Source organism: Hippopotamus amphibius, chromosome 4 (assembly GCF_030028045.1).
Source record: "Hippopotamus amphibius kiboko isolate mHipAmp2 chromosome 4, mHipAmp2.hap2, whole genome shotgun sequence".
In the NCBI taxonomy this organism is placed as follows: domain Eukaryota; kingdom Metazoa; phylum Chordata; class Mammalia; order Artiodactyla; family Hippopotamidae; genus Hippopotamus; species Hippopotamus amphibius.
In genome coordinates, this window is record NC_080189.1 from 88,981,710 (window position 1) to 89,007,131 (window position 25,422).

Genomic DNA, 25,422 nt, shown 5'->3' on the forward strand with positions numbered 1-25,422 from the left:
GGTGTATAGTGTGATTAGAATTGAATGGAAGGAGCAATCATTGTGGGTTGAGAAGATTTGGAAAAAGCTTTTTGGAGGCAATAGGACACAAGAGGGGATATTTTGTCCATATCCATGGAGTCCACTATGAACCTACTTTTCTTATCTTAAGCTTTGCCCACACTCATACATGCACATACTTGTAATCTCTTCACCAGGATAATCCCCAAGTTACCTCCAACTAAACATGCTCAGAATTAAATTTGCCATTCTCCTGCCAAACCTAATTCTCCTCCCGTATTCTGTCAGTTTATTTTCTCTCTTAAATATCTATTAAATTTGTCTATTTTCCATTCCCACCATATCACCAACTAGAATGCCATTTCAGTGATCAAGATAAGATATGAAGAGAGACTGAACCAAGCAGCGGCCATGAGAAAGAGGATAGAAGACATATAGGAGAGAGAGTGAGGAAGTATAAAATGCTGAATCTAGTGTCTGAATAGATGGGGATGGGGTGAGGGAGAGGAGAGAGTCTAAAGCGGTATTTGGATTTCTGATTTAGGAACGTGGCTGGATTACGGTACTAGTAAGGGACAGAGAATTGAGAATAAGCAGTGGTCTGAGGGGAGTGTCCAATATGTGAATCTCAAGCTTATCAGGGAAGTCCCTGGGCTGGAGATATAGACCTAGCAGGTTCTTGGTATTCAGATTGCTTTTCTGAAAGGAATGCAAATTGCTTCTTGTGTGTATTTAACAGCACAGTCTAACACTGCATATTTATAAAAAGATGTTGCCATTGTTTTCCTAATTCCCTACCTTTAAAATTACCTCTTTTTTGGGGGGGATATTCACATGTTCAAAAGACACTTCCTTATTTTTTATTCATTTTGAGCTCTTAAGGCTGGTAACAGATTAAATACATTTTGGAATTTTTAATAAAAATTTTAAATTAATTTCTGAAAATATTGGTGATTTTCTGATGCTACTAAAGCTTCCTTCATTTTCAAGATTGGATCTTCTATAGAGTTACTGACAAGTTTTTTGAAATAATCTGTAATGAAATTTAAATGTTTTTCAAAGATTGAAAATGTTTTCTCTTTCTTTCATACATGAGTTAATTAGCCAAGTAAATGGTTACAAAGATGAAAATGTAAGATTCCCACCTTCAAGAAGCTTACAGTCATGGTAGTTTCAAATATGTAATTTAATTTTCATAATGATTCCATCAGGAAGTTTGAGATATCATTATTTCCATCTTAACAGTTCTGAAAGATTGAGACTTGCCCTAGTTTGCACAGCAAGGCAGAGGCAGAGCCAGGCATGCAACCCAGTCTCCTGTCTCCTACCCTGACACACATTTCACCTGACATTCTTCACTTGACATTCACACATTTAAACACTGCTATTTTAGAGTTTTACAAATTGACTTTTTAAGTAAACTGTATATTAAAAGAAAAAATAAAGATAAATGTTTTAACTCTCTTTTTAAATATTTCTCTTTGGTTTCCCTACCCTTTCTTAGTTATCACACCTCAGAATAGCTGTACTTAGAGAATATGCATTTTATTTTATTATTTATTTATTTTTTTAAGCCATCAATTATTTATTTAGGAATTGCATTCATGGTGATGAGAATATGCATTTTAAACTGCTAAATTTCTTTTTAAAATATTTCTACAAGTCTTGCTATTGTTGGCATGTTTTCACTTTTCCTTCAGACCTCCAGGCAGGCTTGTAAAAATAATTCTTCAAGATTTTGTTTGGCTATCAAGAAACTTCACACAGACTGACAATTTATTAAACAATACAGATGGGTTCCATTTTTCCCATGAAGTGTTTATTTTGTTTTGTTTTGTTTTTCACCTTGACAGTAAGATGGAAATTTTAAAATCTTTCCAGTATGGAAGAAGGCCGTGGGTCACGCCCTGAATACACTTAAATATTTGAGGTATCGACATGGCTCATTATCTACAAAGATTGGAGATTTATATTAGGATTACAGGAATAGAAGCCATATTCCACTTTGCAAAGTAGATTAATTCACCCCTGAATTCAATCAGTAAAAATCGTACACTACACAAGAACTCAGGGTAAGAGAAAAGAAGGTCCACGTTAGGGTATCCTCACCCTTGGCACCTTGAAGGTGATTCTGGCCAGGAGTCTTGGGTGTTGCCACCAAACTCTATTATCTGAACATGGGATCAGTGGCAAGTGGGAGTCAGAGAGTGTTGAAAATTGGGGACAGAGAGGAATTGAGAGTTCCTCTGCCTCCTACCTGTGAGGTTATCTCCCTTTACTCATTCTGAAAATCTTTCCTGAGTGTCCACCACATGGCGGACTCTGGGCTTGGAACCAGAGGAAAATGCAGCAGTGAGCGGCCCTAACCTCAGCAGCTCATCTGTTCCTTCATCTGTGTAGTTAGTGTTCCTTGATTTCCCTTCCCCTTTTTTGATTCCTTTACTGACATAACAAGAACTTAGTTTGTGTGTGCATGCATGCCCTTGTGTTTATTTTTTATTTATTTTTTATTTTTTATTATTATTATTTTTAATGAGTCATTTTATTATTTTTTTTATTTATTTTTTTTGGCACCCGGGCTTAGTTGCTCCGCAGCATGTGGGATCTTCCTGGAGCTGGGATCGAACCCGTGACCTCTGCATTGGCAGGCGGATTCTTAACCACTGCGCCACCTAGGAAGCCCGCCCTTGTGTTTATTTTAATTATATATCTAATAAAGTTTAAATTACCTTTTTATTTTTCATTGATTCTTTAGCTACTGTTTGTAGCAAGTTGATTTAAATATTTAAAATAATAATCTAAACTCAGATACTGGTTTTTTTTAATACTCACTGCAAACAGATGTTGCTTTTTTAAATAAAGATGAAGAGAAATACTTAATGGTATTGTTTTCTCCTCTGAGAAAGAAAGTTCTTGGGAGAGAAAGTAAGCTGGCTTTTGATAGCTTGTGGTTCTCAATAGAGAATGTGCATCTTGTGAAACAAGGTACCTTTGGTAATCCAAGAACTACTTGAATATATTAGGCACTAAAGATGAAAGCTTAAGGATTAAAATAAATAATGCTTTTTTAATTAAAATCTATTTTGTATAGGTGGATAGGGAGATGATGCTCTTGTGTGTTGGGTAGATTCTTTGGGGAATAAAGCAGAGGAGAGTAGGATTGGGAATTTGGCTATTCAGCAACTGGATTTACAGGTAACATCAGTAAATGAGTCAGCAGTAGTGAACACCAGAAAACTCCACTAAAATAAGGCAATCATTACAGTTTTCATTAGGCAAACAAGATCAGGATCTCAGTGGTCAAGAAGTGAGATACAGCCAGACTAGGAAGTTAAAGAATAGACTATTTGGATTTCCTAGGTGGCGCAGTGGTTAAGAATCCACCTGCCAATGCAGGGGACACGGATTCGATCCCTGCCCCAGGAAGATCGCACATGCCGCAGAGCAACTAAGCCTGTGCGCCACAACTATTGAGCCCATGTGCCGCAACTACTGAAGCCCGTGCACCTAGAGCTCATGCTCCGCAACAAGAGAAGCTACCATAATGAGGAGCCTGCGCACCACAATGAAGAGTAGCCCCGGCTCGCCGCAACTAGAGAAAGTCTGTATGCAGCAACAAAGACCCAACACAACCAATAAAAAAATAAGCAAATAAATAAATAAATTTATTTAAAAAAAAGAATAGAATATCAGAGAGCCAGGTATTAAAGTTTTTTCAGCCATGAGGTTAGTATTTTTTCTTTTTAACTATTTTTCAATACATAAAATATGCTGTGCAGTAAGTCCCCTACATATGAATGAATTCCATTCTGAGAGCAACTTCTTAAGTCCACTTTGTAAGTCCAACAGTTTTAGCCTAGGTACCCAACTAACACAATCGGCTATATACTATTGCTTTTACGCTTCTTCGGGACATCCTGGGCTTAAAATAAAGATACTATACTACTGTACTCTATACAGTACTGTACAGTAAAGTACACAAAAGCACAACCACTTGTAGAGGATGCACACACATGACAATGTACGCCAGATACTTGAACTAACCCACGTGATTGAACATGTGAACACACGTTTGTACCTTTGAAAGTTCTCAAATTGAAGGTTCATATGTAGGGGACTTACTGTAGTACAATATTCAAAGGTGCAGAACAGTACAGAGTGAAAAGTAAGTCAGCTTGCCACTCTATCCCACAGTCTGCTGTCCCCATCCCCAGAGGCAACCATCATTATCAGTCTGCTATATAGCCTTGCAAAAGTCTATGCACAAACAAGCAATGGTAGCATAATATACATACTTGCTTTTTTCACATATGTATACAACTTATATTCTTTTTAATGTTTGCATGGTATTTCAATGCATGGTGGTGCATACTTTAATCAAATCCCTATTATAGGACATTTGGATTATTTCCTATCTTCCATTACAGACAATGAGTCAATAACCTTATGTGTGCCTCATTTTACACTGAAATAATCATATTAAAAGGAGAAATTCCTATCAAAAAAAGAGGGGATATATGTACACATATAGCTGATTCACTTTGCTGTACAGCAGAAACTAACACAACATTGTAAAGCAACTATAGTCCAATAAAAATTTAAAAACTCAATGAGTGTAAAATAAAAATTCAAGTGATTAAAAAAAGCATTTTGTCATAGTTTGACAGCATTTTTTTCCTATCTCCATAGAACATAAAATAATGGTGTGTCATATATTCAATGATGTCTTAGATTCAATCAAATGTGTAATTATTTTCTATAAAAATCTTAAACATTTGCATTATTTTAGAAAATTATCCATAGTTCCAAATATCAACATTAATGCACCTTCTAATTTTAAAAAGTGAGCATATTTTAAGTCAGTAGAATTTACCTCCTTTAATAAATGTTTATTGAAAACCCTCAAAAAAAGAACTGTATTAGGTACAATGTGGAATATTAAATAAGACAGCCCCTGAACTAAAAGTTTTTTTTTTTAAAAAAAGGACAAATTCCTAATAGTGGGATTGCTGGATCAATGGGTTTGTCCATTTAAAAAATTTTTTTAAATTGTGGAAATAGACATAACATAAAACACACCATCCTGACCATTTTTAAGTGTACGGTTCTGTAGTGCTAAGTATATTCACCTTGCTATGCAACCAGTTTCCAGAATTTTTCATCTTGAAAACTGAAAGTCTGTATCAATTAAACAAGACATTCTCATTTTCCCCTCCTCCCAGGTCCTGGCAACAACATTCTACTTTCTGTTTCTATGAATTTGACTACTCTAGATACTTCATATTTTACAGTATCTGTCTTTTGTGACTGGCTTATTTTACTTAGCATAGTCTTCAAGGTGCATCCGTGTCACAGCATGTGCCTGGATTTCCCTCCTTTTTAAGACTGAATAATATTCCATCGTATGTACAGACCACATTTTGTTTATCCATTCAGCTGTCAGTGGACACTTGCGTGGCTTCCACCTCTTGGCTATTATGAATAATGCTGCTATGAACATGGTGTACAAATATCTCTTTGAGATCCTATTTTCAATTCTTTTGAAGTGGAATTGCCAGATCATGAGTTTGTGTATTTAAAAAAGATTTTTTTTTTTACTGTCAAGGGGCTCTCCATAAAGGTTGTAATAATGTATGTTCCCCTCAACAATAAATGAGTGTCTCTTCACTCATACCAGCACTGTGCTCTGTCTGACTTTTCAACCTTTGTCACTCTGATGGGGGAAGAGGCTATCTCATCATAGTCTTTATTTATATTTACCTTAAAATGAGTGGAGTGGAGCTTCTTTTCATATGTTTAAGAATGTTTTAAAATACAGTGTATTGGGAATTTCCTGGTGGTCTAGTGGTTAGGATCCGGTGCTTTCACTGATGTGGCCTGAGTTCAATCTCTGGTCAGGGAACTGAGATCCCACAAGCCTCAGGGTGCAGCAAATAAAGAAATAAAATATAGTGTATTAATAGAAAATTGAGGTATAGGAGGGCCAACAGGTCAGGAGACAATTGCCATTGAAATGATAGTTTATTTCTCAGAGTTCCTAAAAGAAGGAAGCATGCCATGTCATGGGGGGAGGGGGTGCCACATGGGGAAGCACCAGGTTGGTCAGGAGGCAGAGGGAGAGGGAGGAACAGTAGGCAAGAGCCTTTATTGTGGTTTCCCTGAGACGGAATGGGTGAGGCAGAGTAAGCAGGACTGGCTACTTTGAATAATTTCAGCAGGCTATGGGGCATAGGAGATGTCCCTAGTTGTTTGGCACCTGGCATTGGGAAATTAGAGCAGTTGTATAGTTGACCAGAGCATAAGGGTCTAATAAAAGAGATGGTTGAGGATGTGGACTCTGGATTGTGGGGGAGGAGGATGATGAAGGAGGCAAGGTGACTCAGGCATATTATCAGGTTGTTTAGAACAAGGCGTATCTGGCTTAAGCATGTAGGGCAGATGTTAAAGCATCAACTTTACAGAAGCTGGAAGCACAGTTAATACGGAGACCTATTTGTACTTTCATCTTTTGTGTAAATTTTGTTCATATCCCTTTTCCCATTTTTTTTAATTGTGTAGTTTTTCTTAGAGATTCATAGAAACTCTTTATACATGTAGAAAGTAGGGCTTTGTGTATAATATGCATTGCAAAAATCTTTCTCTCAGATTTTGGATTTCTTTTGAGTTTGCTTAAAGTAGCTTTTCTCCATGTGGAAATTTATTTTTTACGTGCTTAAATTGATCTTTTCTTTTACAACGTCAAGATTTTATGTTATACTTAAGAAGACCTTTGGTACTCTGATACATAACTTGTTTCCTGTGTTTTCTCCTTGTACGTTGATAGTTTGAGTCATCATCATATTTTAACCTTTATTCTATCTGGCATGTATGTTGGTATAAGGGGAAACAGAAAGGAGATGACGGCAAGCTTAGTACCTTGTGCCAACTCCATTATCTCCTGAGGCAAATGTTCTTTACATATTCCCAGCCCATGCCTACCTAGGTGTAGGCAAACAGGTATACCTGGGTGGCATATGAATTAAGGGGGTACAAGCATTACTGGACATCAAACCTGAGATTAAGAAGACAGGAATTTTGTTCTCTATAGAGACTACATCTAAGAATGGACAGGCTCAAACTATCTTAAATACTAATGGTTTGGACAGAAAATCTCTGACTGGTGGTGGAGGGCGGGGAGTAGAAGAGTGCTTCAGTAAAAATGAGTCATAGTTCTTGCTCTGCATGTACTAGCCATACAGCCTTCAGAAAGCCATTTAAGTTCTCTGAGCCTCACTTTACACTAATAGAACATTTCTCATCTTCAGGGCTACCTCACTGCCTACCATTGTGATTTTCACCCTCTTTTTAAACTGCTTCTATTACTTTTTTTCCAGTGAAAATCTTACACAGAAGCACAATATGTAAAACAGAGTTGGATGTGGTGGATGTAGAAGTGAAGCATGCAGAGGTGAAGGTCCCTCCCTGTTCCCTCCCCTTCACATCTCCTGTCACCACCCGCACCACGGCCCCAGTCCCCTTGAGGTGCTGGGGAAACCCCCACACCCTGTGCAGTTAGTTCATGAACTGAATAAAATTGAGCCATCTCTCTTCCACCCTAAAGCCCATCTCAGCACAGTGAAAGGAAACACAGATCTGCCTCCAGAAAGCCATGGAAAGCAATTTGACTATCCTCAAGGTTCCTTCAGAAAAAGAGGAAGGATTTCCACAGCACATCATGCAGCAAAACTTACTAAAATTCCTCAAGGCAGATGCCTCTCTCCCACACACCCTACTTGTTCCCCTCTTTAAAAACTTTCCCAGAATTTTTTTTCCAGCCCCAGGCAGGTTTTTCCCCTTTGTATCTACACCCAATTTCTCCTTGACATCTTTGACCATTTCATTCTTTTATAAAACAGTCTTCGGAGTTCCTTCCAGTTTTCCTCCCCACCCAGTTTCGTATCGTCACCTCAGGTCAGGCACAGAACTGAACAATCAATAGGGTGGCAGGAGAGATTGTAAATACTTAGATTTGATTTTTCTCTTGCCTTAACATAAGGATTAAATGTCACTTCCTTGAACTTAAAGTCAAATCCCTCTATAATCTGATCCACCATTTCTTTCTTGCTTTTTTTTTTTAACTGTTCTCTGCTATACACACCTTATGCTCCAGCCAAATTAGACATATCGTTGTTTTCCTAACTAGCTCCTGATTTTCCAAATTGCTTTTGCTTATCCTCTACACAGCCCAGGAGTGCTCTCCACATTTCAGTGCTTCAGAATTCTACCCATTTTTCCCAAGACAGCTCAGATCTCACCTTCTTAAAACATGCCACTTCCTGACAAAGTGGGAACACTTCTGTTGCTGTAACTTCTTGCATAGTGCTTGTATCATATGCCACTTATTTTCTTTCCTGTTTTTTAAGCTAATCTATGGTAGCTTTAGGAACTTTGAAAGCAAGAAAACTTTGCTATTCTTCTTGATATTCCTTGCAAACTCTTAGTGCACTGTCACACGTGTAGCCATGCCATTTTCAAAGGAATAGATGTATATAGTAATTAGTAATGTCCTCCACCAAAGTAATCACACTACTGAATTACTACTTTACAAGGCACACTTAAAGAGGAGAAATTCCTTCTGAGTTTCTGAATGCATTTGCCACATCAAGTCCACATAAATTCTCAGATACTTAAATGTTTAAAGATAGAAATATCATACCAAATTAGAACCATTGTACATCTATTTCAGTTTTAATCTTTGCTGATTGAGCCCCGAAAGGGATATGCGATGGGGAGGCAGTGATTTTTCAAATATTTTCTGAAAACAGAACAAAATCTTTTAAGTGAAGTTGAAGATGAAGCCCCAAGATCCAAGATATAAAATAAAAGCAGAACTATTCGAGGTGAACAGTGTTTCAGGCATCATACATTCTCCTGGCCTCTCCCCCTACACCAATTCCTTTAGCATTCATGAAATATGTCTGCAGAACCTTAAGGTTGCTGGGGACACAATTTGAGAACCTCTACTCTAGTGGTTCAACCTGTTAAATACCAACCCCATAAATACCATACCATAAACACCATAACTTCCGTAACCATCCAACTTCCATAACTACCCATGATATACCCATGATCTCTCTAGATTTTTAATTGTTGACTTGATCAGATATAGACAAAAATTTTACTTGTTATAGGATAGAAATTTTAAAAGTCACCAGCACTACCATTCATTTATAAATGATATTTGCGTTTTAAAAGGATTATTTTATATAACAAATGAAAATAAGAACTTTGGTGTTTACATGAGAAATCTTTTGGCTCCCAAAGAACTTACAAAGTGCTTTGCACTTAAGTGGAATGTTTTCCTTGTGAATCCTGCCACGTAACCATGGCAGTAAAACAGTATTTGGAGAGCACAGAAACTTGCTTGCCTTTTCTGTCAGAATTGTTATAAATTCTGACTGAACTGCAGAAAGTAAATAATTTTTAACCGCTAGGTTAAGTAGGGACATTAACACCCTTGAAAATATATTCTTTTAAAAAAATCTGTCAACAGAATATTATGTAATTGTTTTTGATAAGATAAAAAAAGAGATATTTTGCCTTAAATTGAGATTTAATTGGAATCATTTTCCACTTTGTAGATTCTCACAGAAAGTCAGAGCAGGGGTAATACTGAGGTTTACAATGTATGCACTTTACCATGGCATTATCACAGGGAATTTATCATAGAAAATTAGTCCGTTTCATGAGAAGAACACCAAGAAAGCCAGGAAAGCTGAAAATGGATAATAGCCCACACATGATACAGTTTGTAGATAATGAAGATTTATTCCCCCCCAGGGAAGACTTTAGTGAGTGTAAAACATTACCTCCTTATTGTGGCATTAACCACAGCAAACAGAGAACATTGGAAATGCTCCTAGGAAAGCATCCAGCGCGTGGTTGGCACTCAGCAAGTGACAGCTGCTTATTATTATGAGTATTTAGAAGCAGAACCTCTAAACAAAAACCGGGTACTTCGATTAACTGAAAAAAAGTATGATACTCATTACTGAATGGGAAATAAATGTAAGCAAATAGTTTTGTGGTCTGTCCTTTGATAAACTTTCATAACATAAAAACAAATTGCTTGCGTCTTGTAGAAAATAAGGAAACCAATCTCCAGAGATAGAAAGTGAACAAGTTTTCAAATTCTATGTGATTCCAAATATGCTGAGCCTTTGTATAAGGGCTTTTGTAATAGAGAAGCAATTCAACTTAAACAGTGGCATCCTTAATTACTCAGAGAAAATCTTGAATGCTTGAAACTCAGATTTTGAGAGTTTAGAAAGTTATCTGGAAAAAATCTTATTCAAAATACTTTAATAAGCATATTGCACCATGCTAGACACATAGTGGGCAAATGATAAATATTTATGGATTAAAATAATAAAAATAAATGTAATAGTTATTTTAAGAGGCTAAAACAAAAAAAGCTGTTTATTTTAAAATGTGATTTTTTTTTTTGCCTTCAAAAGAGGAGTGCATATTCCCAGCATTATAGTGCAGATTTCATCCTGAAAATGGCTCATAAAATAATAAAGATCTTTTTGAGTTACTGTGTGAAGTCTAGGAAGATGCTGATCCACAAGTTATCTAGATCATGCTTTTAATTTTGGCTTACCCCTGGGACTTGAGGTGAGCAGAGGTGCACAGGCAGAATTGAATACGAGCGTGGGGACAATAGACTGCTGACCTGGTAGCGAAGTTGTCAAGGAGTAGAAAGAGCAAAGTAGAAGGAGCCATGCTCTGGAGCTGTGGAGGAGAAGAGAAGCAGTGCAGAAGGAACAGTTCAAGGCGTTACAGCAGCACTAATAGCACAGAATTTGCTATAGGGAATTAAACTGCCTATAGTTCTGTTTTATGACAATCTATTTTATAGAACGTTGCTTAAAGTAAGCTGGCTATTGGCCCGTTGTCATTTTTGTTGTATTGACTTTTGACTGGATGTAAGAACTACATGTCCATTTTTATTTCAATGGGCAGGTTTCCTTGTGTGAGATAGCATATATGTTATGAATACCATATATAAGCATGCATTAATATCATGTTGGGGTGTGCGTGTGTGTGTGTCTTCATATGCATGCATCTGCACTCCACGAGGGGAACCTCCCCGTATGCAAAGAACTACACTCATTTCTACCTGCAGCTGGACCCAACAGAAGTGAAAATTCCCAGTCATATTTACTGATAGTCATTCCAGTGTAAGCTCTTTGAAAGCTATTAGAAATACAAGATTTAGGTTACCTCTAACCTGGATGACTATTGGAAAATGTGAAAGAAACAAGTTTTAAGATCATTAATGTCTCAAAAATAAAGAGAAAAGGAGTAAAACCAGTCTCTACTTCACTAAAGGTTTATAATCATAGCAAACTAGTGCTCTAATGATTTAAAATGCCCATACATGATTCCTCAAACTTGGGCATTACACTGTCAACAAAGAATGTTTTTTGGTCTGTGGCCTAGTTCACATTTTTTTTTTTTTTGCTATATGCACATGTACACACTGTATCCTGCATGACAACCCTCCACCCTCACAAGGTGCTGCCTCTCAGAAGATGCACTATCTGAGGCTTCAATATGTCATTGCCTCCTCCCTTCACCGTGAAGTGACGACTTAAGTCAAAAGCAATGATTTGTAGAAATTCATTGTAGAGTAACATGATGGCTTCTACGACATCTAGTAACCCCACAAAACAGTGTGGCTGGAAGAAGCAAGGAAAAGCACATCCAAATCTCAAATAATCCAGAGAAAGTATCTGTTCCAGTAGGAATAAATCTCTGCCCTCTTCATAAGGAAGCAACCCTGGGACTTCTCAAATGACACATTTATAGGGTGGGTGGATGGGATACAACTGTGCTGGTTCCTCCTTATCTGCAACTCCTTCTGTGAAAGTGTTTGCCCCGTGTACACCTATTTACTAGGTTATTTCATTTAGTCCCACGGATTCATTACCATCTATATTCTAGCAACCTACATGTCTTCCGTGAACATCACACTAACATGCAAACGCTATCCACTTGGATGTCTTATAGGTATCTGAACTTACGATATTCAAAGCTGCTGATCCCCATCGCTTACCCTACCCCACCCCACACTTTCCAGACAGCCTCCTCCTGCAGTCTTCCCCACCTCAGTTAACAGCAGCTCCAACCTTCAAGTTGCTTAGGCTAAAATTCTGTAGCTTTCTATGACACTTCTAAATCTTCCCACCCTCCACCCACCACAGCCACCATCACTCTCCAAGGTTATTGCACATCCCATCAAACTGGTGTTCAAGCCGCAATCTTGTCTCCCAATAGTCCATTCTCCCCCTTTTAAAATTGGATGAGATCATGTACCTCCTGGAATCAAAACCCTCATGGCTCTTACCTACTCAGAGTGAAAGGCAAAATCCTTACCATGACTCACAAGGTCTAGATGATCCAGCAGCCCCCATCCCCATTTCTTATTTAACCCCAACTCCCCACGTCTCCCTGATCTCATCTCCTAAACCCCAGGCTGTCTGCTTTTCCAGCCTCCTTGCTGACCCTTTGCACCTGATGCTCCCATTGCTTGGAGCACACTTCTCCCAGACATCTGCCTGGCTTCTTCTCCCACATCTTTAAGTCTCTGTTCCAACGTCACCTCCTCAGAGAGGTCTCCGCAGACCGCCTGTATGAAATAGCAACTTTCCTCTGATACACCTTACCTCTCCTTACCCTGCTTAATTTTTCATGGCATTTATCATATACTGTTTATTTATTCATCTCTTCTGATTAAATATAAACTCCCTGAGTATAGGGGTTTTATCTGTTTTGGCCACTGATAAATCTCTGGCTTCCTTGAAGACTGTCTAGCACATCATATATACTCAATGAATACCTTTTAAATGAATTAGAGCAAAATCCACTCTAACATTTCTATCTTCATAAATCTTTTAACTGCAAGACATTTTTGGCTTCTCAACTGTAGTTAATACAAACTGCTCTTGAATCTAGGTTTGTGTTAATCAAACTATTAGAACCAAACACATCTGCCCAAACTAGCCCATTGAATTAGGAATTTCTGGTAAATATACCTATATCAATGAATTCTGTCACATCTGAAATTCTGTTTTTTCTTCCTTGGTCAAACAACCTCAAAATCTGTCTTTATGCATACTCACCAGCTTTCTGCTGATACAAATTAGCAAAATTGTATAAAGGCCTCTCTGTCAATTTGACTTTATAATTGACAGGAAGGCATGTCTTGCCCTGGTTACATATCTGGAGATGCTGAGGAGTGGGATGGAGGAACCTAAAGGAGAATCAAGATCACTCCCTCAGAATTAATGTTTTTGTTTTTTTCAGATGTATACCCAGGATTGGAATTGCTGGATCGTATGGTAGTTCCATTTTTAGTTTTTTGAGAAATCTCCATACTGCTTTCCACATTGGCTGCACCAATTTACATTTCCACCAACAGTATACAAGGGTTCCCTTTTCTTCACATCCTCACCAACATTTGTTATTTGTGTTCTTTTTGATGCTAGCCATTCTAACAGGTGTGAGGTGATATCTCATTGTAGTTTTGATTTGTATTTCCCAGGTGATTAGTGATATTGAACATCTTTTCATGTGCCTGTTGGCCAGCCATCTGCATTTCCTCTTTGGAAAAATGTCTATTCAGGTCTCTGCCCACTTTTTGATTGGGTAGTTTGTGGGGTTTTTTGATGTTGAGTTGTATGAGCTGTTTATATATGTTGGATATTAATCCATTACTGGTCATATCATTTGCAAATATTTTCTCCCATTCAGTAGGTTGTCTTTTGTTGTTGTTGTTGATGGTTTCCTTTGCTATGCAAAAGCTAAGTTTAATTAGTTCCCATTTGTTTGTTTTTGCTTTTATTTCCTTTACTTTAGGAGACAGATTTAAAAAAAATATTGCTGCAATTTATGTCAAATAGTGTTCTGCCTATGTTTTCCTCTGTGAGTTTTATAGTATCCAATTTCACATTTAGGTCATTAATCCATTTGAGTTTATTTTTGTATAAGGTATTAGAGAATGTTCTAATTTCATTCTTTTACATGTGGCTGTCAAGATACACATACCCCAATGTTCATAGTGGCATTATTTACAATTGCCAAGATATGGAAGCAATCCAAGTGTCTATCAACAGATGAATGGATAAAGATGTGGTATATAAACACAATGGAATACTACTCAGCCATTAAAAGGAATGAAATTTTGTCATTTGCAGGAACATGGATGGACTTGGAGGGCATTATGCTAAGTGAAATAAGTCAGAGAAAGACAAATACTGTATGATATCACTTATATGTGGAATCTAGAAAATACAACAAACTAGTGAACATAACAAAAAGAAGCAGACTCATAAACCTAGAGAATAAACTAGTGATTACCAGTGGGGAGGGAGGAGGAGCAATATGGGGGGGGGGAGTGGGAGGTACAAACTATTGTGTGTAAGGTAGGCCCAAGGATGCATTGTAAAACACAGGGAATATAGCCAATATTTTGTAATGACTGTAAATGGAAAGTAACCTTTAAAAATTGTATTCTTTTTTTTAGCTCTTTATTGGAATATAATTGCTTTACATTCTTGTACCAGTTTTTAAGGTACACCACAGTGAATCAGCTGTATTTATACACATATCCCCATAGTCCCTCCCTCCTGCAACTCCCCCCCATCCTCCCCGTCCCGGCCCTCTAAGGCATCACCCATCATCGAGTTGATCTCCCTTGCTTTACAGCAACTTCCCACTGGCTATCTATTTTACAGTTGGTAGTATATATACGTCTATGCTACTCTCTCACTTCGTCCCAGCTTCCCCTTCGCCCCCTGCCCCTCCAACCTGGTGTCCTCCAGTCCATTCTCCGTATCTGCATCCTTATTCTTGTCTTGTCACTGGGTTCATCGGTACCGTTTTTTTTTTTTAATTCCGTATATATGAGTTAGCATACAATATTTGTTTTTCTCTTTCTGGCTTACTTCACTCTGTATGACAGACTCTAGGTCTATCCACCTCATTACATATAGCTCCATTTCATTCCTTTTTATGGCTGAGTAATATTCCATTGTATATATGTGCTACATCTTCTTTATCCATTCATTTGCTGCTGGGCATTTAGGTTGCTTTCATGTCCTGGCTATTGTAATAGTGCTGCAATAAACATTATGGTACATGTTTCTTTTTGGATTATGGTTTTCTCTGGGTATATGCCCAGTAGTGGGATTACTGGATCATATGGTAGTTCTATTTTTAGTTTTTTAAGGAACCTCCAAACTGTTTTCCATAGTGGCTGTACCAACTTACATTCCCACCAACAGTGCAGGAGAGTTCCCTTTTCTCCATACCCTCTCCAACATTTGCTGTTTCTAGATTTTTTGATGATGGCCATTCTGATTGGTGTGAGGTGATACCTCATTGTGGCTTTGACTTGCATTTCTCTGATGATTAGTGATGTTGAGCATCTTTTCATGTGTTTGTTGGCCATCTGCATGTCTTCTTTGGAGAAATGTCTATTTAGATCTTCCACCCATTTGTGGATTGGGTTATTTGCTTTTTTTGGTATTAAGCTGCATGAGCTGATTGTATATTTTGGAGATTAATGCTTTGTCCGTTGCTTCGTTGGCAAGTATTTTTTCCCATTCTGTAAAAATTTTTTTTAAAGATTACTTCCTCAGGAAAGAAGGCAACGGTGCCTTCAGCAAGAAGACCTTTATCAAATGTGGGGGAGGGACCACTTCAAGGAGTAACGGAGGTTCAGTCACATTTGGGAATTCAGGGGACTCTGAGTTCTCCAAGGACGCCCAATTTCCCTCACTTCTATTCTCACTTCCAGCTCTTCCCAATCAATAAACAAAAGAAGCCTGGTAAAGTTATGATTCAGTAAACATTGCAATCTGGCAATGCACAGAATGAAATTCGAGTTTGGATTCAGCCAGCTCTGCTTGTTACCCCTGAGGAGAGGGAGGAGATTGGAACTGAAGGTGGTTTGCAAAGGGGTCTTTAAGCTATAATTTTTTTTTAATTAAAGCACTTATGCATTCTGTATGATTAAAATTAATTTCAAATTTGCAATATGGTTTAAGTATGAAAAAATACTTTTTTCTTTAGGAACTCAGCCAAGTAGAACCATCACTGTCTGGCCTGGTACAGCCATACTCCTCTGCATGATATGTACCCAGAGGCACATCCCCAGAACGCCTTCTAAAAGTTTATCACTGTTATATACCCAGTCCTATAGTATATCTAATCCTCTTTTGCCATATCCTCCCCCGAAGTCAATCACCTCTAACCTGCATTCACAATCTCCCAAATCCTCAGATTTGATGGTATCTACTCCTTCCCCAGTTGTAACTCTGGCTTCTTTAGACTACAGCTCTCCATCTATGCTAACATATTCATGAACCACATTGAGTAATAACACTCTTGTCTCAAATTTCCTTTACATCCTAGCCTAACAGATTAATTTCAGGGTAGAACCTAGATAATTATTGAATAATGTAATGTGTAATAAGGATTATATAGGATGGTATAGGACCAAAGAGAAGAGGCACCAAACCCCTCCTGATGTCATCAGGGAAGAATGCTCAGAAAAGATAATTATTTAGGAGAATAATGATGATGATGATATATATGTATGTTCTAGGTGCTTTACATATGCTATCTCATTTAATCGTCTCAATAGTATCAGTCAGATTCTGTTATCCCTATTTTATAATTGAAGGAACCAAAGAACAATAAGATTAAGTGATTTTGCCTGTGATCACACAGCTTGCAAATAATGGAGCTGAAATTCAAACCTAGTTAGTCTGGCTTCTGAGTCCCCGCTCTTAACTATGGATAATAAGACAAAACTCAGCAGGGGTTAGGAGCGCACTCTATCTAGACCAAGGGAACAGCAACACAAAGTAATGAAAATATAAGAGAACATGGTTTGTACTAGAACAATAAGGTGTTCAGTATGGCAGGAGTGTGAGTAGTGGCAGAAAGGACACTGAAAGGGTAGGCAGAAATCGGTTCATGAAGGGGCTTATCTGCTGGATTTTATCATATAAAAAATGAGTTGTTAAAAGGTTCTAAGCAGGAAAATAACGAGCAGAATTGTATTTTTGAATAATCCCTCTGGCAGTGATACAGAGGATGGATTAGAATACATTCAAACTGGGGGCAGAGGTCACTATTAGGAAGGGCTTGTATTATCCTAAGAGGATGATGAGGGCTAAACCAGAGCAGCACCATGAATGATGGAAAAAGGAGATGGAGCTGAATGCCACAAAACAAAATGGAAACTTCCTTATTCCAAATGTGTCAACAGGTTTCTAGAAGGAAATAAAGATAATGGTGTTCCTGTGTTTGCCTCTGTCTTCCTGCTAATGAAATAGTACTCATTAAAGTCTTCATAGAGTCAAGGACATTGTCTAGTTAGGTGAACATTATGCAACTTTTCAGCCAAGAGCAAATAAATAAGAATTATTTTGCAAACAATAATAATGTTTCCACATTGAAGAAATAAATAGCTGTGAAGATTAAATCTTTTATTTTACAAGGTTTTTAAAAGACACAAAACATAAACCTATTTATACATAAAGGAAAACAAGAATTCTAAACAAGAGCTTATCATAACGACATTACCCATCCCTTTTTACCTGTAAACCTTCTACCCTTTCCTTGGGTAGCCATTCAAAAATAAGGACCAGCAAATTTTGTTACTGAGATATCTTTTATCTTTGTATATTTAAGCTCTTTATTTATTGGATGAATATGTCATCATTTCATTTGGAGCATTACTACTTATCAGGAAAATTTGATTTTTTTCTGTGATAAGTGAACCAATTTCATTTGGCATTTCTAAAGGCCTAATTTTAGTCAGTATTTTCAAAGTATGATAAAGCTCAGAAATAATTTAATTAAGATAACAAATATAAGCCATTAAAATGGAACCAAAACAAGACTCTAAAGAGATGTATTTGTTAGACATCAATCCACATTTATGAACATTAGCATATATTAGTGAACAGTTATGTTAAGGCAAAAGCCTCTCAGATATAATCTGTTTTCATCAATATGTTAAAGATTATCAAAATCTAAAATATACTTTATAATATAGGAAGTGGCGTGAAATGATTTCAAGAAGGAATTTCTCTGTTACAGAGTTTGTTATTAGAAAGGTGCTATAAAAGCATAATGGGAAATAAAATTTTAATTCCTTGATATAAGGTGGAAAGATAGGACAGCTTTTAAGTATTTATGTAGATTAATGAATTATTTGCCAAATTCTCCTGAAATGATACCTGGTTCCTATTAAATCAGTGGACACTTGCTATATATGAGCTATTTTTTTTTTTAGAACTGTATTTTTTAAGGAGTCCATTTTTTATCACAGAAATTTACCTAAACATATACATATATTAATATAGTTATATATAGTAAATGAAAATGCCCTTATCTGAAATTAATATATGGTATAATATTAAAATCTTCTCAGGCTCTTTAGAAAACAGAAGAGAAATAAAGAATAAATTAGTTATGACATTTACATTTGATATCTTATTGAGTAGATATGAAGCCTTTGAAATCTATAATGATATTTTACATTTTTGTCATCACAATTCTATTTGCATTTCTCTTGCTTTAGTATATTAATAGTATTAATAGTATAGTTTTCATAATGTTTACCTGAAAACTTTATATGTTATATATTTTTAAAAGAATATCATGCTTCTTTTCGATTAGAATTTTCTATAAAAGGCAATAGTTGAAAAGCTAACTTCTTACCTAAAGCTACTATCCTCCTAAATCATTTTCAAATAATCAGTAAAGCTGCATCTTTGTGAATTTATTTTTGAAAACTTGGTTACTTTAGTAGAAACAGACACCAGAAATTAAAGGTTGAATGTATTTCTATGACTCACATGCAGTGTGGTGTATTCTTTTCAAATTTTATCCTAGGGCATTTTTTTTAAACATGCAGGAGACTACGGCTGTTCTCTCTGAAATGATCCCTTTTTACAATGATGAAATTTAACAAACTATTTTAAAAATCTTTTAAATATGATTCTTGCATTCTAGAATTAGTGAATTATAAAAGTTCCAGATACTCTTGTTAAAAAAATAAACACCCGTATTTGAATCTTCTTATAGCAAAATAAGCAATACACCATTTAGGGTTGAAATATATAATATCTGAACTACTGTCCTATATATTTCAAAATTCATATTTTTATTAATAGACTTATGTATTTGTCCTATAAAACTTAGCTTTGTATGAAGTGAATCACAATGATATTATTGCTTTGGATATAAGATTGGCCTTCAGAGTGTTACAACCTATAAACTAGTGCTTCATTCCTCACCCACATCTACCTCTCCAAAAGAAAGTCTACCAGTAGTCTCGCACAGTAGTGAGCAGCCTTAAATTAAAAACTATTGTGCATTAGAATAAAGGAAGATATTTTTTGTGTTAAACAGTTTTTACCATCAAACATCTAAAAAGTTATAAACTAGTGAATGAATTACTTTAAACCATGGTCTTTAAGGTTAAATTCTTTTTCTGAAAGCTTTTAGGAGTGACATTATACTATCACATTTTTAAATATTTTAAATGATAAAATTTTACATTTCACAAATAGTACATGAACAGGTTTAATTACATACCAATATATTTCCCCTTACTTGGGGTCTAAAATGCTGTAAATGCCATAAATTGAGTAATTTTATCTCAGAATGAGGAATAGGGTATTTAGAGACAAATAAATATCCAATAACTATTTATAGCCTGAAAAGATGTGTTTAAGTCACAGCCAAAATATAGCTTACCGGTATAAAATCTAGCCTGCTGAATTAACAATAATTTTTTAATTAGAGCGAGTAATATGAGTAATAAAAAACTTTTCAAATAAGAGAAATTAAGAGAATTATGAATCTAATGTGTGATTCTTAATATTCCCAATTGCTTGCAAGTGTTTATTGGATAACAGCATAATAGCAACAAAGGACTTCTTTAAAAGGCATATTTTTCAGCTTTATTTCAAATGCTGTGTAGTATAAGAAACCTTTGTGCATAGATAAATTTTAAACCATGGAAAAGGAGTATGAAACATATTCCAAAGTGTTGAAGGAATTAATTGCTCTATTAGATAATGAATACCCAGAAGAACAAGCATTAGTGATTTATGGCTTAAAGTGCTTGGGTCTGATCATCATTCTGACTTCTTTGAAAGAGGACTTGTAGCCACCAGGTTGTGCCTCACTTATACCAGGCCAGGTGCCCCAGAAAATCCCATTTCGGACACCTCTGTATTTTTGGTGGTAATATTTGCCATTTAAGTTTGCAGAAAGACATGCATCAAACCACCAGCCTGAACTGTAGTACAGCCCACAGTTCCCAGAGGGGTATCGATCATTGTCTCTATCCGGGGTGGTGAAAAATTTCAGATCGTGGTTGTAATGTTTATTGAAACGTAAGGCATCTCCAGCTGTGCCATTATAGTTACCAATGTGTAGACGGTATTTGAGAAACTCGTTGGCCACATAAAAATGATCATACAAGGCATAGAGTTTGACACCATTAAAGTCTTCAAGATCTATTCTTAGAATCATGTCCTTACTCTTAGTCAGAAGATGGATTTTATCATTCCCCAGCCAAAATTCTCTTCTGGGGTTTCCAAAGCCTACTTTGTAGTCTTGCCATGTTCTGGTGAAGTTGGTGCTTCCATCAAGACGTGCCTGCAGCACTGTCCAGCCTCCCCGCATGGTCTCCATGTCACAGAAAACTTCGAAGCTACTATTTTTGGGATCTGGTGTGACTCTGTAGAGCTCATTGCTTCTTTTGCCTATTGTGTAGTATTCAGAGCAATCTTTATATATAAGATGTTGAACTGAAGGGGTAAAAAAAGAAAGACATTGGATTTTGTTAATAAAAACTAGGCATCAAAAGAATTCTTTATATGCACTAAAGCAGTTTGATAATTCGATCAATGGTGCTAATGAAAACTTGCTCAGCTAAACTTACTTGAACTGTTTAGAAAATTCTTGTTAAGGCCTCAGAGCAAGAACCTGGTGTCATAAAGCAGACAAAGCTCTCCAACACACTCTTGGTTGGTAAAAATATTGACAATAGCAACGATAAACAACAACTAGAAATAAAAGTGATAGTTTTAGTAATTTAGTAATATTTAGTGAGGGCTCCACATGTGTTCTAGGAATTCGGCCAGAGACGTCATAACATTTTCACAGTTAATATACACATGAACTTTATGATGTAGATATTAGTACCAGTCTGCTGGTGAGAAAGATTATTTAGGCTCAAAAAGCATCACTGGTTTGCCCAGCTCCACAGAAGCTTTAACTGGCAGAGCCAGGACAGACCTCAGATCTGGCTGGCTGCAAAGCTTGTCCTTGTAACCACTGCATCCCTTGGCCCTGAAAGTCATGTGATTCCAGCTCTCCTAGAACTGCACTCCACACGTATAGAGGAAGCACAGGCTTTTAAATCTTTCATTTAAGGAGGCTTATAGATTCCACCTTCAGGCAGCTTTATAGAATTGTTCCAAATGATATATTAAAATTCTAAAATACAGCATTGATCAACATTTCCATTTATTTTACTTGCTTGACAATTAAAGAAGCTTGAGTTTGTTTTTTTTTAATATTCAATAATATAGCAATATTCTTATTTTGAATTTATTATCCAGGAAAATATTTAGCTAGTGTTTCACATGTTTGGTTTCTAGAAGGAAACCACAGGTGATTATGTTCAGGATAAGTGTACTAATCAGTTAATGTGGTTCTGTAGGAACCAATACAGATATTTACTCCAAAATAATTTTTATAAAAATTGGTGCCAGATCAGGCAAGTTTAATACAAGCCACTATGAGCCACAAATAATCTATTGATGTGTATTTAGAAATCAGAATATTCAGATAGTTCCCCAAAACTTAGTAGAAAAATAGTAGAATCTTGTTCTTGTCATTGCAAATTGCCATGCAGTGCCAAATCCAATGTGCACCCAGGTATGTCACCTAAGACGTGAACCTCTGCCTTGCAATGTGCAGGATACATTTAGATTCAGGCTGCTGGGAGTATTAGCAACAGCTGTCCTTGAAACTACCAACTACCTTCACTGGTAGACTGCCTGGGGATGGAGCATGCATGAGGTGCTTATTTCAAAGGACTGTGATCTCTGCTGCCAGCACCATCTCCCTTCAACCTCACACTCATGCAGAGATGGCTTTCCAAAGAGTGATAAGGCCACCATCAGCACTGGTCCCAGGAACTCATGTGGAAAAACCAGGATTTGGGGGAACCAATGCCACAGCTAGCAGTTCATGGGCAGAGTAGGCAGTTAGGTTTATGGTCTTTAACATATATTTATTAAAGCTAATTCAAATAATCTGGATGGGGAGGATGGGTCCTATTGTTATGTGCTTGAATTCTAGTAAAAGAGAGGAAGAAATAAGAATGAATTCCTTCCCTTAGTGGTATAAGAAAACTTCCCTTAAAATGTTTTTGTGCCACTAGGTCTCAAAGCAAAAAGTTTTGCACACACATGAATCCATATAACTGCTTTTATCCCATCTGTAAAATCCCCCATTTCCACTACATATTTGGGATTATGAACTGTAGATTACTTGCTAAAATCTTTCAAAGCTCTCCTGTTGCTGTATAAGGAACAGTCACCCAACCACAAAAGAACTGATTTCCAAAGAACAGTGTACAACCACAAATACCACCTTAATTCTATTGTTTTCATACACTTCAGTGAAAAGACAAATAAGTTAAACACATGCAAACATTAGGAAAGTCTCTCTCTCCACTTCTGTTTGTGTATAGCTCCGGCGTCAGCAAATAAGATCTTTGAAACTGAAAGTACTTTCTAATGGATACAGAACTCGTTATGATTTTTTGTAATTAGGTCCTATTCCTTTCTGTGGTCACACTTGCAAAGATAATAGTTTTTCCTGTACTACCTTGATGAATAAAAGGGTTAATATTTAATTTGTCCTTTATTTAACTTATATGCTCAGGTTAATGTCTATAGATAACTCTCTAGCTATATAACATGCATGAACAAATGATAAGAAAACATTATTATACATACCTGGACGTGATTGTATGTGTTCTTGATGGGGACATTTAGATGAACATTTGCCATCCAAACTATTGACAACAAATGTTAGGTTTGCCACTTTGCTATCAACATAATGTTCTATGTTGTTCATATTGACAAGATTCAGCTTCTCCAGGCTACCCTGAAGCACATCAATCTCCTCCTTGGCATGCTTCAGGTCAGAGGACAGCTTGTTAACCTCGCCCTCCAATTCTCTAACTCTGTTGTCACCATCTTCTAACAGTCCATTTCTGCCCGGGTCTCGGTTGTCGTCAGCCTGCAGTTTGCAGTCTTGACAGGTCTTCTTCAGGCTATTCACAATTTCCTTGAGGTTCTGGAATTCTTTGAACACCTCCTCGATCCTGCCAAACTGCTTGGGAAGCTGAATAGTCAGCGGGGGCAGGTTCACCTGGTAGGGACATTCACCTCCCTCCTGGCATTTCCCTCTGCTTTCTAGTCTCACCGGGCAGGCGTCCGAGGCTGCTTCATCTTTAATTTCCTCTGTTGCATTGTTTGCCACCACCAAAAAACCATAAGCAGCAAGGACAGCTGAGCTCAGCCAGCACCACTTCGCCAGCTTCATCTTTGCGGTGGCGCTCACCCCAGCAGGGAAGGGTGCCGGGCTGGAGCTGTTTTAAGTAGCTGTTCTAAAAGCAGCAGCTGCCTGCCTGAGTCAGGCTTTCTGTGTTCTCAGAAAAGGGCGGGAGCACTTTGCATCACAAGTCTCAGAAACGCGGAGGAAGAAGCGATTGTCCTCGTCAAACTCAGTGTGCCAAAAACTGCCATTTATTCTCAAAGTCAGCCCCTTTGGAATTCCTGCAGTTGGTCAGATGCACATATTCAGCAGGTTTCACTTTCATCTTTTATTTCATAAAGCACAAGAAAAATCTTGAATTTTAAAATAATTATACTTGAAGCAAATCATGTCATGATACTTAACTCCGCAGTGGGGGAAATAGTTTTTAAAAGTAAAATTGAATGTGCTAGCTACCCAGATTGTGTGAAGGACAGAAATGTTACAAAAATGGAAACGGTTCTTTTTCCCTCTTGGAATGGGACATTGAGAATCCTGTATTTTCCTCATGCTGGGCTTTCAGGTGAACCCTCAAGCACTTACACAAAATTTTAAATATAATGAATTTCAGCTTTCTGACTCTTGCATCGGACTTTTGTTTCATCTATTTGAAAAGGGAAGAAAACTGGTAGAGAAAAAAGTGCTGCTTTCTATTTCTTTAACCATCGCATAGTGTAGGAAAAATGTCTAAATGACGAAAACACTGTTAAAAGTACATCATTGCCTTTCATCAAAACCAGCAGCCTCCTCCTTTGCCCTTCACCAATTTTGTGATTATACTGTCCTTCCACAGCTGCCCAAGTGTGAATCTTTGACCTATTCCCATCTCTGTCTTCTTTTGTCTCTAGCATCTTTGCCTTCCCTTCCTGCTGGCAGCCCTGGCAGTCCCACCTCTGTGCTTTCTCCCTCCATAGTGGGCCCTCCACCTGGTCGCTATGCCACTTGCTGTGTCACTACTTTGCCCCAAACGTGTCTGCATTCATGACTTTTCACACTTTTCAAGCCTTTTTTTCATGGTTTTCAAACTATTATCCTGAGAGGCTAAGGGCAGGAAGGGGGAGCAGCTTCTACGGGAGAAACCACCTCCTTTTAATTTATTTTACATATTGGCATCTCATGTAAGATTTCTTATTGAAAAAGGATTTTACTGCTTTAAAAACAATTTCAAAATTATGGCTAAAAATCTAAATTCTTATTGTATTATTTAAAGTACTCTGTAATCTATCTCATATTTATTTCCTTAACCTGATTTCCTATGATTTTTCTATATACTCCTTCATTCCAACCAAACACTCCTACTCAGCCTAACTATTCATGTTCTCTAAACGTGTCAGGTTCACTTTACAGTTTCAAACTGTATTTACTCCTGGATACTTGGGAGACCAAGATTCCACCCCTGGGTCTACTTCCTATTGGATCTATAGATCATTAACTTTGCTGAGCCTTTGTTTCTATAACTGTGAAGGAGGAATTGGCTATTCTTCCCTCATACAGGAATGATAATTACAAAAACTTTGGTGCAGTGCTGAAGGAAAAAAATGCAGTGTATAAAACGTAACATCCTTTCCAAACAAATTTGTCAAACATGTTCTATACACCTTATGTCTCATTTTCCTCCATCTTCTTCCAGCTTTTTAAAAAATTAAGTTTGCTTTGCTCTTCATTCCATTTAATGTATTCAAACCAATTTTAGACATAAAGTTAACTTTTTGACAAAAAATATCTATTTAA

At 37.0% G+C, this 25,422-nt stretch overlaps 2 protein-coding genes across 2 annotated transcripts in view; one reads left to right on the plus strand and one right to left on the minus strand.

The window, feature by feature from the left end:
- Positions 1 to 25,422, plus strand: part of CCDC146 (coiled-coil domain containing 146) — a 124,044-nt gene that overhangs the window by 26,147 nt on the left and 72,475 nt on the right. The window lies entirely within an intron of this gene.
- FGL2 (fibrinogen like 2) lies at positions 20,008 to 23,796 on the minus strand. Its single transcript, XM_057730670.1, has 2 exons — positions 23,109 to 23,796; positions 20,008 to 20,885 (listed from the first exon to the last, which is right to left on the minus strand). The coding sequence occupies exons 1-2, from the start codon at positions 23,698 to 23,700 to the stop codon at positions 20,179 to 20,181; spliced, it is 1,299 nt and encodes a 432-aa protein (XP_057586653.1). The 5' UTR covers positions 23,701 to 23,796; the 3' UTR covers positions 20,008 to 20,178.